The 16,367-nt window shown below is 30.4% G+C and overlaps 1 protein-coding gene across 6 annotated transcripts in view; it reads right to left on the bottom strand.

The window, feature by feature from the left end:
- Nucleotides 1-16,285, bottom strand: part of LOC134688189 (ras-related protein Rab-23-like) — a 31,316-nt gene extending 15,031 nt beyond the window's left edge. Inside the window, exons 1-4 of one of the 6 annotated variants that reach the window (XM_063548663.1) lie at nt 16,260-16,285; nt 8,557-8,625; nt 1,702-2,145; nt 512-597 (exon numbers count right to left, since the gene is read on the bottom strand). In XM_063548663.1, the coding sequence (XP_063404733.1) occupies nt 512-597; nt 1,702-1,856 (241 nt within the window). In that variant the 5' untranslated portion in view covers nt 1,857-2,145; nt 8,557-8,625; nt 16,260-16,285. Of the gene's footprint in view, nt 1-511; nt 598-1,701; nt 2,146-2,479; nt 2,650-5,017; nt 5,185-5,253; nt 5,722-8,556; nt 8,764-16,188; nt 16,207-16,259 lie in introns of those variants that run through there. The other 5 variants (XM_063548675.1, XM_063548670.1, XM_063548683.1 and 2 more) reach the window with 5 other exon arrangements.
- Nucleotides 16,286-16,367: the final 82 nt, after the last annotated feature.

Below are 16,367 nucleotides of genomic sequence, written 5' to 3'. Positions count from 1 at the left end.
GGAAAATAATTATATAACACGATTTGTCAAAATCAGTGGATTTGTTTTCGTCTAAAAGAATGTGTCCATTTTATCATCATGCACAAAAAATTACAGTTAAAGTTTGGAAAGAATTTTTACTGTTATTCATCGTGAAGGTATCCCAAATTGGGACCCTCTTGAATCAACAATGAGAAAAGCAACTCTAGATCAGCATTTTGGTTTTGGCAGAAAATAGTACATGTATATTGGCATTTTAACTAGTTTAATCTTTGACACATTCCCCATTTCCATTCTCAATGTTAATTCCCTTCTTTAGAGTAGATATATATATATATAGCTTGTTGCTCGGTGTGAGCAAAGGCTCCATGTTGAAGGGCATACATTGATTGACCTATAATGGTTTACCTTTTCAAATTGTTATTTGGATGGAGAGTTGTCTCATTGGCACTCATACCACATCTTCCCATATCTATATATATTATTATTAAAACAAAATTATGCATATGTTTATTATTCTATTTTTACAAACCTCTGTAATAAGCCTTTGTAATGGCATCAAATTCTTCTTGTCCAGCAGTGTCCCATAACATCAAGCGGACATCTTCAGTGTTAACTCTACAATACAGAAGCAGTCAGTATATTGTTCCTATCAAAGTTTTGTTCCATGTTTTTACCTCAAAGATGAATAGATGTAAAAGAATAAAACAAACTGTATCATGAAACCTCTTAACTGAAAATACTAATTATCAATGAATTATGGCATTATTGTTTCATTCTTGAAAACAATACAAAAAGTGGAAATATAGAGAATGTTGATATAGCTGTGGTGCAAATTAACTTAAGTTTCTTAGGTTCAATGTATATATGGTTTTCACATACATGTATATACAATGTACAGTTTAAAATTCTACCATTCTTTTTCCCTTTACCAATATAAAATATATACATTTTGTTTCAGCAAACTCTTTTCTTATAATTAATTTTGCAATAACTTCACTAAAACTAAAAAGAGTAAAAGAAAGTTGAGTGCCAAATTCACTTTTATAGTCAGCATGGGGACAGACAACAGACCCCATGTGTATGCCTGTCATAGAAGGTTAGGTAAATAAAGATATTTCATTAAAAATCAAAGTATTTTTATCATTTATATATTAACCTTACATTGTTATTGCAGAATTTCTATGCAAGTAATTTTAGTTTTGAATTTCATCAATTTGAATTTAATGATCTAAATTTTACATTTGAATAGTACTGATAATGTGTCATTCATTAAATGCTTTTCTATTTACTATACAACTCAATAATGAATACAGGAGTTCATTTTTAGAATGTGTATACAGTTTCTATAATGTCAAAAATTGTTTTAATTTTTTTTATTATAATGGGTAAACATTTTCCTTAATTCATATTCTTCAATGTAAAATTAAAGGCTCTATAGTTTCTGGATCTATACCTAAAGTCAAACCACATTAAACCTATATCAACAACAACAAGCCCAGCTCTGGAGTCTTGACAGGATTTTTCATCGGTATTATTTTTACTTCTTACTATCCTGGGATTGCTCTATTTTCAGGTGATTGAAATGATATATATGAAATGATATAAGATTCATAGAGTAAATTATGCCTTCAAAGTATGGTTAACACAAGTTTGGAAGTTTCTTCAATATGTATTCAAAATATGCATAATTTAAATTGTACAATAAGATATATAACTTACTCTATTTGTCTCTCTAGAAAGTCCACTCCAATAGTTTTCTTATAATCCTTTGTGAATATTCCTTTACAATAACGCTGAATCATACTAGATTTCCCCACAGCCCCATTCCCCACGACTACTACTTTGATCGCCGTTTCGAATTCTTCTTCTCTCATCTTACCACCCAGTCATTTTAAAGTTATAAATAAAACAAATGTATCTTTAACAACATCAGTTAACAAACAGAAACAACAGCATAATTTATAATGTTTAACAAACAGTGATGTCTTCCAGTGATAGAACCTTAATAGGACCTTAGTGCACCAAGTTTGTGTAAATCTTAATTTAGGTAGGCACAAGTTCCAGTGTGAATGCTCTTCGGTAGCAGGTTTGTACACGGTGCTTATTTTATATCCAAATGCCTGTTTCTTGCCAATCCAGTGTATGTTTCTTTAAAAGATGAATCTGAAATTGAAAGTATTGTCAATAAATAACTATTCATCCAAACATAAACTGTTACATCACTCCCTGTGTTAGAATGTTCTGAAGTAGGAAGTGCTGGTACATAGTCTTAACACACCTTCTTTGTTGAGTAAGTATAACAATATAACGTCAGAAGATCAAACTGTTTCCATCATCCTATGTTAAATCGTAGTCATTCATTACTACTGTGTTGACTTATTATAAATTTCCAATTTCATGGTCTCCCACTTTCTTCATCATTTAAATGTTTATGTTCAATACAATTCAACTCAAATCAATACACCCAAACAATCGGACCAAAAAATCGTTAACATACCCTATATCCTATGAATGCAGATCATATAATTTCCCTTTCAAAACTTTAAAAGGTATTATTGATTCACATTAAAAAAGGCAAAACACTTATTTCACAAATGACATCTTCCTATTTCAGTACTCTATAATGCTGATTAAAGCTGGCTAATGGATTATATTTGTTGTTTACTTTTTACAATATTCATTAATATTGTGTATTCCGTCCAACTACTATTCTAACATTTATAAACAAGAAAAATCCTGTCCACTTATTAATCAGATTAAGTTTATACTTAACAATAGGCATTAATTTGAATGTTTTTCTCCTTATATAAGAAACTGCTGAGTCAGGCATGCATGCTCCTTCTGCTGTTTCATAAATATTAAACATACTGGATTTTAAAAACTATGAAAGATTCAATAGACCACTTTCGAGTTCATCCGTCACCGACAAAAACTCGTCAATTATGCACGCCTTTATGACGTCATTTACCAGATAGAGGGGGTCGCCTGTATCCCTGCACTATTTACGTTCATCAAGCGTCTTAGTGATCGTCTTTGTGCAGGATAAACTAGAAATAATGGTTGCTCTGTAGGTACTTACTGACAAATTCCCTAATGACGGCAGTGTTGATTGTCAATTTTGAGAATTCAATTTGCCGAATAATTCGTACAATATAGAATTATAGTTTTTCAACCACTCGCTCAACATTGGAAGGAAGTGACGATGCCCCTAAACGCACAAATGACGGTGATAAAGGCGTGTATAATTGACAAGTTTTTTCCGGTGACGGATGAACTCAAAAGTGGTCTATTACACAGTTACACCAAGACTTACAGGTGCTCCACATAAGACTGTTAGACATCTAGAACCATCTCATTGTAATATTTTGCTATAAATCAATTTAATGGTAGTTATCACCTGTTTACAGAAGCAGAGGTATTACAACTGATATGAAGTACATTTTTGTACTTTTTAAATACTATTAAATTTCATGACCATTTTTAACAAATTTTTATTCTAAATCGTTCTCCTAGTCGTTATCTTTTTGTAAAGTCTCTTTATTTCACTGAAATTTGTCCTTACAGAAATTTGAACCTAGCAACAATCATGTTATCCAATTATTTCACACATGTGTTTCCTATACTAGTACATTATTTCTTAATATCAAATAGGCAGTTAAAACTGTCTTTGACCTAGTAAATTCTTGAATAAAACAAAACAGCTTACATCAACTTTCTGTGCAATGTGTTTCTCTATAAATATATTCAAAAATATTCTATGACTTTGAATCTTTTAAGGTCTTATAGAACTAAGAAGACTTGGTTTTGATTACAAAATGAGACAATTCTGAACAAGACACCAAATAAGGAATGATTCATTGCCAAGTTTAAAAGTACATATAATTTCTGTCAAGTAGCAAAATATGAAACAGAATAGAGATCATTTTAATGGCTATTGCATTATGACCCCAAAAATAACCTTCAAGTTTACATTTGGCTCACTTTAGACTCTTTTACAGTCTTGACAGTATGACATCAAACAATTTTCCATTGTATTGTAACTAAAACTGGGCAAAAATTCTTCAAATTAACAAGACCACATCAGTAAGACAGCTTCCAATTTACCCCAAAGTCAAAATCCATATAGAGGTCACATTCTGTCTTCAACAACAAATAAGTTTCTATAATATATCACATGTACATATTGAATCCATTTTACTAATTGCTTATTTAAACGTGTAAAATGTAGCAGTTATTGAATTCTTTGAAAAAAAGATGAAACTCTTACCTTTTTTTTTTTTAAAGTACTCCTCTGCCCCTATTTACATAGATTCTAGGCTTACAACATATAGTCCCCACATATGAATATCAATTTAAAAAAATTAAATTCCAGTTCAATTCAAACAATTTAAATTGCTATGAAGTGTCTTTGTATTTAAAGAGAGCCTTGTCTATTCCATAAATATACATTACATACTAAACAATAAAAATATAAAGTAATTCAATTTGTATGCTTAAGTCCTACTAACAAGCTATTATAACAAATAACAGCATTTAGTTGAGGAAATGTTAACAAATACTCCTGTTAAGATAGACAAATTGTCCTATTATAAAGACTGACTTGACTCCATTGGACATTAAATGGGCTATACAACATGTACAGAGGTCCTGTAAGGAAAAAATTACACGCTAAATAATATTTTAGATAAGTTGGCGAGTTTAAGACCAGACATGTTACTGTAAGTTTAGGTAACATAAGAATGGAGAGGAGGGCCTCAAACTGTGCTGAAGAATGTACAGCTGGTGTATATTAATTAGAATTGCTTTATAATGTGTTTTTTTCCTAATCTGCAGACATACAATACAGTATTTAAGTAAATCACACCAGACACTCTATATTTTCTTGTCAATTTCCTCACTTCTAAAACTTCTAAACTTCTGATATTTTGAAACAAAGAGAAATTTGTTTTTGTTTATGTTGTCTTGAATTATCATTGGTTCTGTCTTATCATTCATGATCCGTTGATCTAAATTTTGCTTCCAATATTTTACTCACATTATAAAGCTTTCCAAAGCACATCTAAGGAGTCCTATTTCTCTTCTGTCACGAGATTAACACATTAAATTTAATACTGAGCAATATTTAGTTGTATGTAAACATTATAAAGACTCAAGTTCTAATTTAAAGTAAAATTTATTATGAACATGTAGTCTAAATTAAATTCTTTACCAAATAAAGTCCTGAGCAGAAAAGTAATAAAAGAAAGTTTAATAATTGAAGTTTAGTATTACCTGATTACATCTAGGTGTTATAATTAGATTACATTCCAATAGCACCAGAACAAAGGTAGAATAACGGCCAATATTCCTCACAGGTAAACAATCATAAAATAATGTTGATAAATACTAAAGTATAACCATGTGTTAATATCACCAGGAATGATTTGGACAGATAATGAAGTGTCCCAACATGTCCATATCAATACTGTTTCACATTGATATCCTGATGTTACGTTCGTCAATATTCACAAATTCATGAAGAGAATCTTTACATGAGTTGTATATTTTATCAACAGAGTTATCTGTATACAATCCAAGATCATCAAAGTTTTTAATATGGGAATGTTCCTGCTACCTGCGTTACTGAAAATTGCTTATTGAACTGTGGTAGTATATTATTTTATCTACCACCACGAGTCTACCATTCAATTTTAAGATCTAGGACATTTAGATTTATATACTATTCCGATTAAATCTTAACTTTGTACAATCTAAATCTATACTCAAATATCTATACATAGAATTCTTTACATCTGACCTTATGTAAAATTCAACAAAAACTTAATTAACTCTATCTAATCAAGTGAGGATTGAATAGCTAATCTCTCAGTATGGTAAACCCCTGGGCTCGGAAGACAATTATTTTCTCTCTAAATGTGACATATTTTACAAGAAATTTAAAAGAAAGTTATAACAAACTGGCATTAAACTTTTAAACATTGAATAACAATCAACTGAAGCATAAATTCTAATAAAATGGAAATTTATTCATAACAAATTGAACATTTTTTTAACATGTATTAAATTAACAACATTGATGTTATAAAATCATATTTGATCCTTTTTTTTAGTCATAAATAAGTGACAACATTTATGGAACTTGTTTACTAGTGCATAGGTCTATATCAAACACTCATACTTTTTATAAATAAACATTTATATTTTATAACAGAAAGGAAAGTACACAAGACACCATTTGCTTTTTTCTACTTTTTATTCAATACTATTTGTCCACCAACGCAACTTAACATCATTACCAAGTAACAGCATAAAAAGAGTGTTTATTATCTATTATCATAGTTTCTCAACTACAACATAATCGAACATAACATTATACTCTATAGAGATAATTGTTTTATTTAGTAGTACACACTTTATATTTTGATTATTAATGTCAATTTTTTCCTATCAATGTGAACACTTTCATTAGAACTGACATGTAACATTTATAGTGAGAAAATATTTATATTAGTAATGAAACTTATGAGTAAACTAAAAGTTCTCTCTGGCATTTCCATTTCTATCATGTCAAATATATATATAAACAAATATATACTATCATTTCTTATTTAATATCAGTATCTAGACTTGATAGTTCAATGATTATTAAGTAACCATGAAAACAGTTATTCAGTTTATTCTACATAATAATAAAAGCTTTTGCCTATAATAAATTGTTATCATGTAGTGAGACATAATTACAGATCTGTTTGATGTTTTTACAAATGTTAATGACTTACATGTTTATCTTGTTTAATACTGTGACAACATGCAATACACTTTCTGTTTTTAATTATTTGTTTCTAAGATCCTTCATTTAGATAAGCATGCTTTCCTGGGGATTTTTGTTTGTCATATTACAGATTATCAAGAACAAAATGACTGACGATAATTATAAGAGTTCTCTATCATCTAACACAAAGGCCAGCACGTCATATTAAAAACGCAATAAAATTAAAGGAGTTTCATTATGTATGCAGGTGAATGAGGTGATCACCCTGTTTATTTGGAAAACTGAGAAACATTATAACAGTAGTGAAAATACCAACTATTCCAAATTTCTTAAATGCATCCAAAATGCCCTTCTAGAACCCCATTATAACAATCCTAATGACTTGGGTTTATTTTATCAAATAAATTCAATTGGAACATATAGTTCAGCTTTTTGGAGTGAATGCAAAGAGAGTTTCATTTGTATATTTGCAAAAAGGAAATATTTCTATAACTTTCTAAACCATAACAAAACCTCAGTGAAAAGTTTCAAGCCTAAATTACAATAAAACCCTAAAACTAATACATATGGCTAATTGTATTTAGATTGATTGTATAATCTGTTTATTCTCTAACTTAATCATTGAACCTAAAATTGATAATATTGTTCTTCTTTGTCCATGCCATTACTTATATCTTTAAGTAAATGATTTAAAGACCAGGAAAATAAGATATGGTGCAAGACCACCAAACATGTCCAACATAAGGTCGAGTGGGCTTAGCTGATAATCACACTTGTATTCTGTCAGAAATCACTTATATTTGTTGACACAAAAACAGATGACAAGAAGATTTAATTATCGGTCATCTTGGCTATGGTTCTGGTTGATCGGTTTTTATGTTCTGGGTTAGTTATCTATATATCATTTGACAATATCATATACTATACATATGTCTATAATTTTATGATTAAATGTCAAGATATATAATTCAAATAATTGTTTTTCCCATAAATAATTGATATAAATAAAAACAAAGAATACTTGTACCCCCTTTAGGTTTTAGTCATGTCTGTATAATTTTGTAAATGAAGTCACCAAGCTAGTTTATGGTACATTAGTATATGCCCAAACAAATACCTGATTTTAGCTAAAACTGACTTGATTTATGCAATGGAATAAATAGGAGATGATCTATTACTAAAATTCTAATATAATACAAATAGTGTATCCTATAAAAAGATCATGCATCTACCTACATAATGTATTAAGAATAAACAGGCTATTATTTCAACTTGGAACTATTATAAATAAAAGAATTTGCATAATTTCTTCTGCTTGAAATTTTTAATAAATTTCATGCTTATTCTGTAACTTAATGTTCTGTGCTGCACACATAACTTTCAATTACAAAGTAGATAGCACATTTTCAATAGAATATATGTACTGTGGGGCGGACAACACTATCGATACAAAATACATTGTATGGAAAGTGTTATGCACTGCTAAAACATTATAATACAGAATCAATGGTGGATCCAGAGGTAGGAACCCCCATTTTTTTTGGATGACGATCAATGCATTTGAAAGGAGACATATAGTTGAAACAATCCCTTTTAAAACAGCTGGATACGACTGAAAATAAACATGGAATTTACTAAAAAAAAATACTAAAAATTTCCAGCACAAAAAATTATGAAAATTCCATAATTAAAAATAATTACATATTGAAAGAATAGCCTGTTAATACCTTGTGCTTTATATGTGCATTAAAATTCAGAACAATTTATATGTAAAAGCTACCTGTTAAACAATCAGAACTTACTGTAGGTAATTATCATTCATCTGCTGTAGATTTGTCTTTGCTCTTGGTTTACTAACATTACACTTATAACTGAAACAATAATAAAGTATCCATTAATTTGTTTGTACTTCAACATCAAAGTCTTTTAAACAATCAGGAAATATGTATACTATCTCCAAACTGTAAGTTATGCCACATTCATTGCATTATTGATAATCTTAATTGTATAAATGTAAATGAAGTTTTTTTTAAATTCATATCTCTCTACCTGTTTAAACATGTAAATAAATTATAATCCACTTGAAAACTGATACTCAACTTTATATAATTTGTTTAATCTGATAAAATTAACAAACAGCTTCTTAGTCATTAATTATTCAACAAATAACAGTATTACATCCAATGCTAAATCTCTTTGTTTATCTATTACTTAATTAACTTAGATTTTCTAAAGGCACAGACTTATTATCTGATTTATACTTTATCTCATTAAAAAAGTATGTTTCTTAATTATATAATTAGGCATACAATTTTCTGACTAGAGTATTTAAAATTATAAGAGTGATCACACAGGATTTATGTATTCCACACAGGGTTTAGTTTCCTATATCATATAATGTTTCATACACTTTTCCACTTCTAGAATATTTCACAAAAGCCATATTTATATTTCCCTCCTCCATACTTTTTTACCAATTTTTCAAAGTTCCAATTACTGCTACGCCCTTCATTATTATAAAAGTTTAATATATATATATATATATATGTGAAACATATACTTAAGCAGTAGAGATTCCAAAGGAGGTACAAACAAAAATTCTCTTAAAACTTTTAATATGGTCTACTTTGAATATTGGAAAAAAAGGAGGGGGGAGGGCATCCACATCAAACTAGTATAAGTCAAATACATGTTATAGGCCATCTAGACCATTTGTTGTTAGTTGTTGTTTATCTATGTATGGTCTGTCTATCTGGTTCTTTTTTATCGAAGTCATGAGGGTGGTTTAAGGGTCTGTTATATTTTTGGTGATTTTTTTTTTAGATATCAACATATCTTGAGCACAGAAGGACATGAGCACCCGAAAACTTTGTGATAAAAGTTACTGTAGTGAAGAAGATACAAAACACCTAGGGAGCAAAAGAAACAAAACATAAGTTAGTAGACAACTTTTGAGTTCATCTGTCACCGGAAAAAAACTTGTCAATTAGGCGCGCCTTTGTGACATCATTTACCAGATAGAGGAGGTCGCCTGTATCCCTGCACTATCAACATTCATCAAGTGCCTTAGTGATCGTCGTTGTGCAGGGTAAACTAGAAATATTTTTTGTTTTGTAAGTACTTAAGCACAATTCCCTAATGACAGCAGTGCTGATTGTCAATTTTGAGAATTTAGTTTGCTGAATAATTCATGCAATATAGTATTGTAATTTTTCAACCACTTGCTCAACATTGGAATGGAAGTGACGATGCTCCTAAACGCACGAATGATGTTCACTTAAACCATAATTTTTGGCGGAAATGCATCAAACTCGAAAGTTGTCTATTGAAGTGAACTAACCACTGTACCCAAATGTTCAACAAAAAATACTGCAACCAAAGACTTATTAGCCAAAGCTATAAAAACTTCTGCCAGTATCTTTAAAATAGATAACAGGTTATCCTCTTAATTTGGAATTATTTCAGATTCTATCTCTTCCTTTTTCATAATAAAATTTCCTTTTTTATACAGATTATTTATTCTCAATTATACAGAACAAATGGAGAATGTTTCTCAAGGCCACATATCTACTTGTAAATATGCATGAGTCAACTTCCACATACATGTACCCATGCAGGATTCATATACTGTAAATTCAGAAATTATTGCCATGTTCTTATTATTGTGAAAAATTTGACAGGGTTATATTCACAATAATTTAAACTCACAATTTGTTTTTGTTGAGCCTTCGACTTTAGTCGAAAAAGCGAGACTAAGCGATCCTAAATTCCGTCGTCGTCGGCGGCGTCCACAAATATTCACTCTGTGGTTAAAGTTTTTGAAATTTTAATAACTTTCTTAAACTATACTGGATTTCTACCAAACTTGGACAGAAGCTTGTTTATGGTCATAAGATAGTATCCAGAAGTAAATTTTGTAAAAAAATAAAATTCCATTTTTTCAATATTTTACTTGTAAATGGACTTACTTAATCTCACAAACATGTTTAACCCCGCCGCATTTTTGCGCCTGTCCCAAGTCAGGAGCCTCTGGCCTTTGTTAGTCTTGTATTATTTAAATTTTAGTTTCTTGTGTACAATTTGGAAATTAGTATGGCGTTCATTATCACTGAACTAGTATATTTTTGTTTAGGGGCCAGCTGAAGGACGCCTCCGGGTGCGGGAATTTCTCGCTATATTGAAGACCTGTTGGTGACTTTCTGCTGTTGTGTTTTTTTATTTTGGTCGGGTTGTTGTCTCTTTGACACATTCCCCATTTCCATTCTCAATTTTATTAGTTTTTCTGCAGGGAAACATTACATTCACTCTGTGGTTAAAGTTTTAAAATTTTAATAACTTTCTTAAACTATCCTGGGTTTGTACCAAACTTGGACAGAAGCTTGTTTATGATCATAAGATAGTATCCAGAAGTAAATTTTGTAAAAAAATAAATCCATTTTTTCCATATTTTACATTTGAATGGACTTAGTTTTTCTGCGGGGAAACATTACATTCACTCTGTGGTTAAAGTTTTTAAAATTTTAATAACTTTCTTAAACTATCCTGGTTTTGTACCAAAATTGGACAGAAGCTTATTTATGATCATAAGATAATCATGATAATATCCAGAAGTAAATTTTGTAAAAAAATAAATCCATTTTTTCCATATTTTACATTTAAATGGACTTAGTTTTTCTTCCAGTTAACATTACATATACATTGTATGTACATGTATAAAGTCTGCAGTTAAAGTTTTTAAAGCATTTAGTAGATTCATAAACTATGCTGGATTTTTACCAAACTTGGACAGAAGATTCTTACAATCAAAAGATTGTATCAAGAAGAATATTTTTATTGATTTTTTTCCTCATTTTTGTTGAGCCTGCCATTTACAGCAAATGTAGGCGAGACACTGGGTTCCGCGGAACCCTTACAATTTTTTTTTATATGAATTAAACAAGACTTTTCTAAATATCACAATGGTCTGAAATGTCAAAATTGCAATAAATGCACACAATAATTTCTGAACTTACATGTACAGTCCATGTAGTTAAGACCGTTTTATGATTATAAACATTGTATATAAGTTACATAAAATTTGGTTAAGGTAAACTAAAGTTAGAGAATAGAAAGGAAAAATTCAGCAATTTTTAAATTTATAAATAGACTTACTCTTAAACAGTAAAAGAGAAACCCTCCAATTTGATTTTGGTCTGTGTTTTGTGGTAATAAGCACTACATGTTTAAGTTTTATAACCTTTGGTTGAGGCAAACTAAAGTTAGAGAACGGTAACCAATTTTGGGGACAAACCAACAGGACAGACAAAGGTAACACCTAATGCCCCCTGTGCTGCAACAAGGACAAAATAATTTATCAAACTATATTTCTTCATGATTACTAGAATCCCATTAAGTTATTTACAGCAACAAAATGGATCAAAAACTCTGTAGTCAAATCAATGTTTGAATTTTGAATGCAAAATTACTTAAAATTGCAATAATTAATCTCACATTTAAATTTTATGTTCAGTGTTTATGCAGGCAATGTTTTCTGCATTTGAAGAACACAGAATTTTCCTTAAACAAAAAGGAATGGACACTGTGCATTTGATTACTTGATATGAGGAATATGTGAAAGAGTCAACAACAAGTTAAGACCTAAGAGCAGAAAACAGCCATAGGCCACCAATGGGTCTTCAACGAAGTGAGAAAATCCTGCACCCTGAGACAAGCCATAGCTGGCCCCTACATAAAAATGTGTACTAGTTCAGTGTAAAAATTATTCATAGCTGGTGTCTAGACCACTTTAAGAATATTGGCCATATTTTGGCAGTCCATTTTTATTGATGGATGAGGCAGGAGTGCCAGAATAAACCCACAATCTTTGGCAGAACCATGGCAATCACAGTTAAATAAGATTGGAAACAAAAACACAAGCCAAGCTGTAACAGAATACTATTCTTAGCCTAAAGTGTGAACAATAGTTTCAAATATAAATGTTGATTTGACATCAAATAAAAATTCATGTTAAATTTCCAGAAATTTGACAACATCATTTCATGAGATTCTACACTACTGGGTTTTAAAATAGGAATAACTTCCAAAAGCAAGGACCTTATTTACAAATGTATTTAATAAAGAAACACTCATTAGTTACAATATTTACTGCTTCAAAGATTCTCTGAACTTTTTTAGTCAGGATTTCATGATATTTGACTTAGAACTGGCAACAAGGGATTTATTTTCAATCAATTTATTGGAAACTTTGAAACATACAAAAAATTATTTACCAAAGGATTGTAAAAACAAAAATGTTGAGATTTTATACCCATTACGGTACACCAACATGGACATGTATGCTTCAAATATTCATGTTAGAGCTGTGGTGTCGTGGTTAGTGCATCCGACTAATAACACAAAGGTTCCTGGTTCGATTCCCGTTCCAGGATGAAAATTTCACAGACCGATTTTCGGTTCTCCCTTGACACCATTGGCGAGTATGGTCTTGAGGAAACAATGATAGCCCGTCAGAAGGTGGAGGATAAATGGCTGGCCCGTGTTAAGAGAGAGCCATATCTCTTGCACATTAAAGACACCCTTGTAGATTTCGAAAAAGAGTAGGGTAATGGCGCTACAAGGCAGCACTCGCACCCGCAAAGTGGAAAGGGATTAATATAAGTTGCAAACCTTGTTTCCCAATCCACTATAAATAAATATGTTTAAACTAAACTAAATATTCATGTATATGTAAAAAATAACTAGAACTATGGCCAAATACATGCTTTAAAACAATTATTTATATCAAAGTTGTATTTGTCACTTGAGGTTTATATCTACAATGTATATATTTAATATGAAACTACCATGACTACATTGAATTTTTTTTTAAGGTCATTAATCATGTTAATGATTTAAATTTGATATTAAGAAATTTGATTTTAAGCAACTTGGTGCCAATAGAAGTAGAATTTTTAAAGGTTTATTTGTGTATTTGGTTTAGATCAATTTTATTTTTTCACAAGATAAACACAAATATTATTTCCTGGTTAGAAATTTGCTATGAATATATACATTGTATTTCAATAAAACAAAACAAAAACAACTGAAACAAAGCTATAGCCGAATAAACAAATGCTCTTTTGACAATTTGTCATATTTTGATGTCTAGTTTGTATAAATATTCAAACAAAAATGCCTTTAAATAATTCGGCAGTATATGTTCCTATCAGAATATTGGTCAGGTATAGAGTATTTTTTCAATACTAAGATAAATTTATTATGACCGTGTTTATAACTAAGTTTCCAGGGGAACTTCTGTTCATCTGAACAAATAAACATTGACACTAACTGACAGATAGATAATTTTTGCATAGGCAGGGTCTGCGTGTACCCGCATGCGGGTACGAATTGTCAAATTGCAGTTCTAGGCTGCGGGTACCCACATACGGTTTTATAATAAAATGTTGTCGGATCGGGAATAAAACGTGAAATATATACGGAATTTGTTGCAATTAGTGAATAAATTGATTAAAACTACTCAGAATTTTTATAAATATACACATATATATATATATAGGTAAGTGCACAGTTTTTTCTCTGACAGTAAATAGTCTTAAAATGGAAAAGAGTGATATTATAAATGTGGGAAGGACATATCAGACTTATCATGCATTAGAAATTTTTTTACAGAACTATCAGGCGTTAAATTTCTAAATTGTATAAAAGAAATTCGGAGTCTATAGCAGCTTCAGAGAAAAGAAGAACCGGTAGCACAAAAATTAAAGAAGATTTAAAGTACATAAGGAATAAGTTTTTCCTGCATTCATGGTGGGAAAAAATTCCAAACAAATTCGACAGGAAAAAGGCCTAATACAAAAGGTATTTGTTTTAAGGGCATGGTAGTTTTTGATCGAATTTGCCACGTTTCATTTTTTTTTTTTTTATGTCAATAACTTCTAGTTTTTGTATTGTAAATCGTTCACGATATTAATGATATGTTTAATCTCAGAATTGAAAGAAATCATAAAGCAAGTCTCTTGTTCCAGAAACAGAAATTTTTGCATTCACTTTGTACACAATTACAGTCATATGTTAACCATTTAACTGGCTATGTGTATAGCCACGTTAAAAAAACAATACTGTTTGCATAGAAGTGTAACTTTTGAAGGGAGTATTTCATGAGTTACATGAATCTTTTATAATTGGTTTAAATTGATATTATTACTTGCTTCTTTAATTTTTATAAACTCAAGCTGAGACTACTATAACAAACATACTATATGTGTTATAGTAGTCTCAGACTCAAGCTTTAATTTTAGTAGTTTAGTATTTTACAATTTCAGTTTCTGTTTTACATTTGTCAGACTAAAAGATTATTTAAGAATTGAACGCTTCTTTTTGTAAATTTTATATAGGGGTGTAAAAGCATTGACCGAAGTACATTTTTCCGCGCTTCATTCTGAAAATGTACGCACAGTCAACGCTTTTATAACCCTATAAAGTTACAAAAAGAAGCATTCAATACTTATAATTACATTTTTTAGCTAGGATCATTAAAACACGATCTCTATCAATTTTTTGTTTAATTCACCTGTGCACTTTATTGTGGGACCTCGTGTCATCATAAATGATAAGTTTTATTGAGTGATGCAATTGCTTACGGAATAACATGTGATGTGAAGTTAGCCAATCAGAATAACGTATTATAATGAAACATGCATCTAATGTAATTATTTTAAAATATCATATGGGTATATTTTTAAATTATTAAAGTTTTATTCTTTAAATTTTCATTTAAATTTTATAATAGTATTAATTATCTATCATGTTTTTCTTTTACAGTTTCATTTTCCATCATTGTGCATCTTATTTTGCAATGTTTATTATGTATCATTATTTAATAAATACAATCTGAAAATATTATTTTTCATACTCTTCAATCGTTCTACACGAAATCCCCATATAATCGATAATTTCCATATATATTTCAAGTTTCATTCCCGATCCGATGGCATTTAATAGAAAACTGGATGTGGGTATGCGCAGCCTAGACTGGCAATTTGACTATTCATACCTGCATGTGGGTACGCGCAGACACTGCCTTTTGAGTATGAGAACAATACTGATACTCAACATCTTTAGGGGCCTCTGTGGACGAGTGATCTAAGTAGTTTCAAGTAGTACTGTAATCACTAGCCAGTCAACACTGAGGTTGTGAGTTCGAACCCCGTTCGTGCAGGTGCACTGACTCCAATCTCATCTGACTAGGATAAGCAGTTTTCCCATCGAGGGTCAGTGGTTTTCTCTGGGAATATGTACAATGTATATACACAACCCGTATTTAAATAAAGATTCCTTTACTTGTAAATACTTTACTAAAATATTGTCACAATCTACGGCAAAATTACTTAAATAAATACATTGGAACTTCCCAAATGAAATGAAAAAGAGCATACTTTTACTCTAGAAATAAATCTTGTCAAGGTGCCTTAAAGATTTTAAAGTAAATTCCCAATTTAAACATTACCTTTCCAGGTGGTGTGGTACTCGAATATTATACCTCGGTACTGAGGTATATAATATGCAAGGTTCCTGATACAGTCACCGTAACTATCACCGTGGTCTGTGCGCATGC

The sequence above is a fragment of the Mytilus trossulus genome, chromosome 1 (assembly GCF_036588685.1).
Source record: "Mytilus trossulus isolate FHL-02 chromosome 1, PNRI_Mtr1.1.1.hap1, whole genome shotgun sequence".
Taxonomy (NCBI): domain Eukaryota; kingdom Metazoa; phylum Mollusca; class Bivalvia; order Mytilida; family Mytilidae; genus Mytilus; species Mytilus trossulus.
Note: the sequence above shows the minus strand (reverse complement) of the source record. Positions and strands in the feature narration are given on the sequence as shown.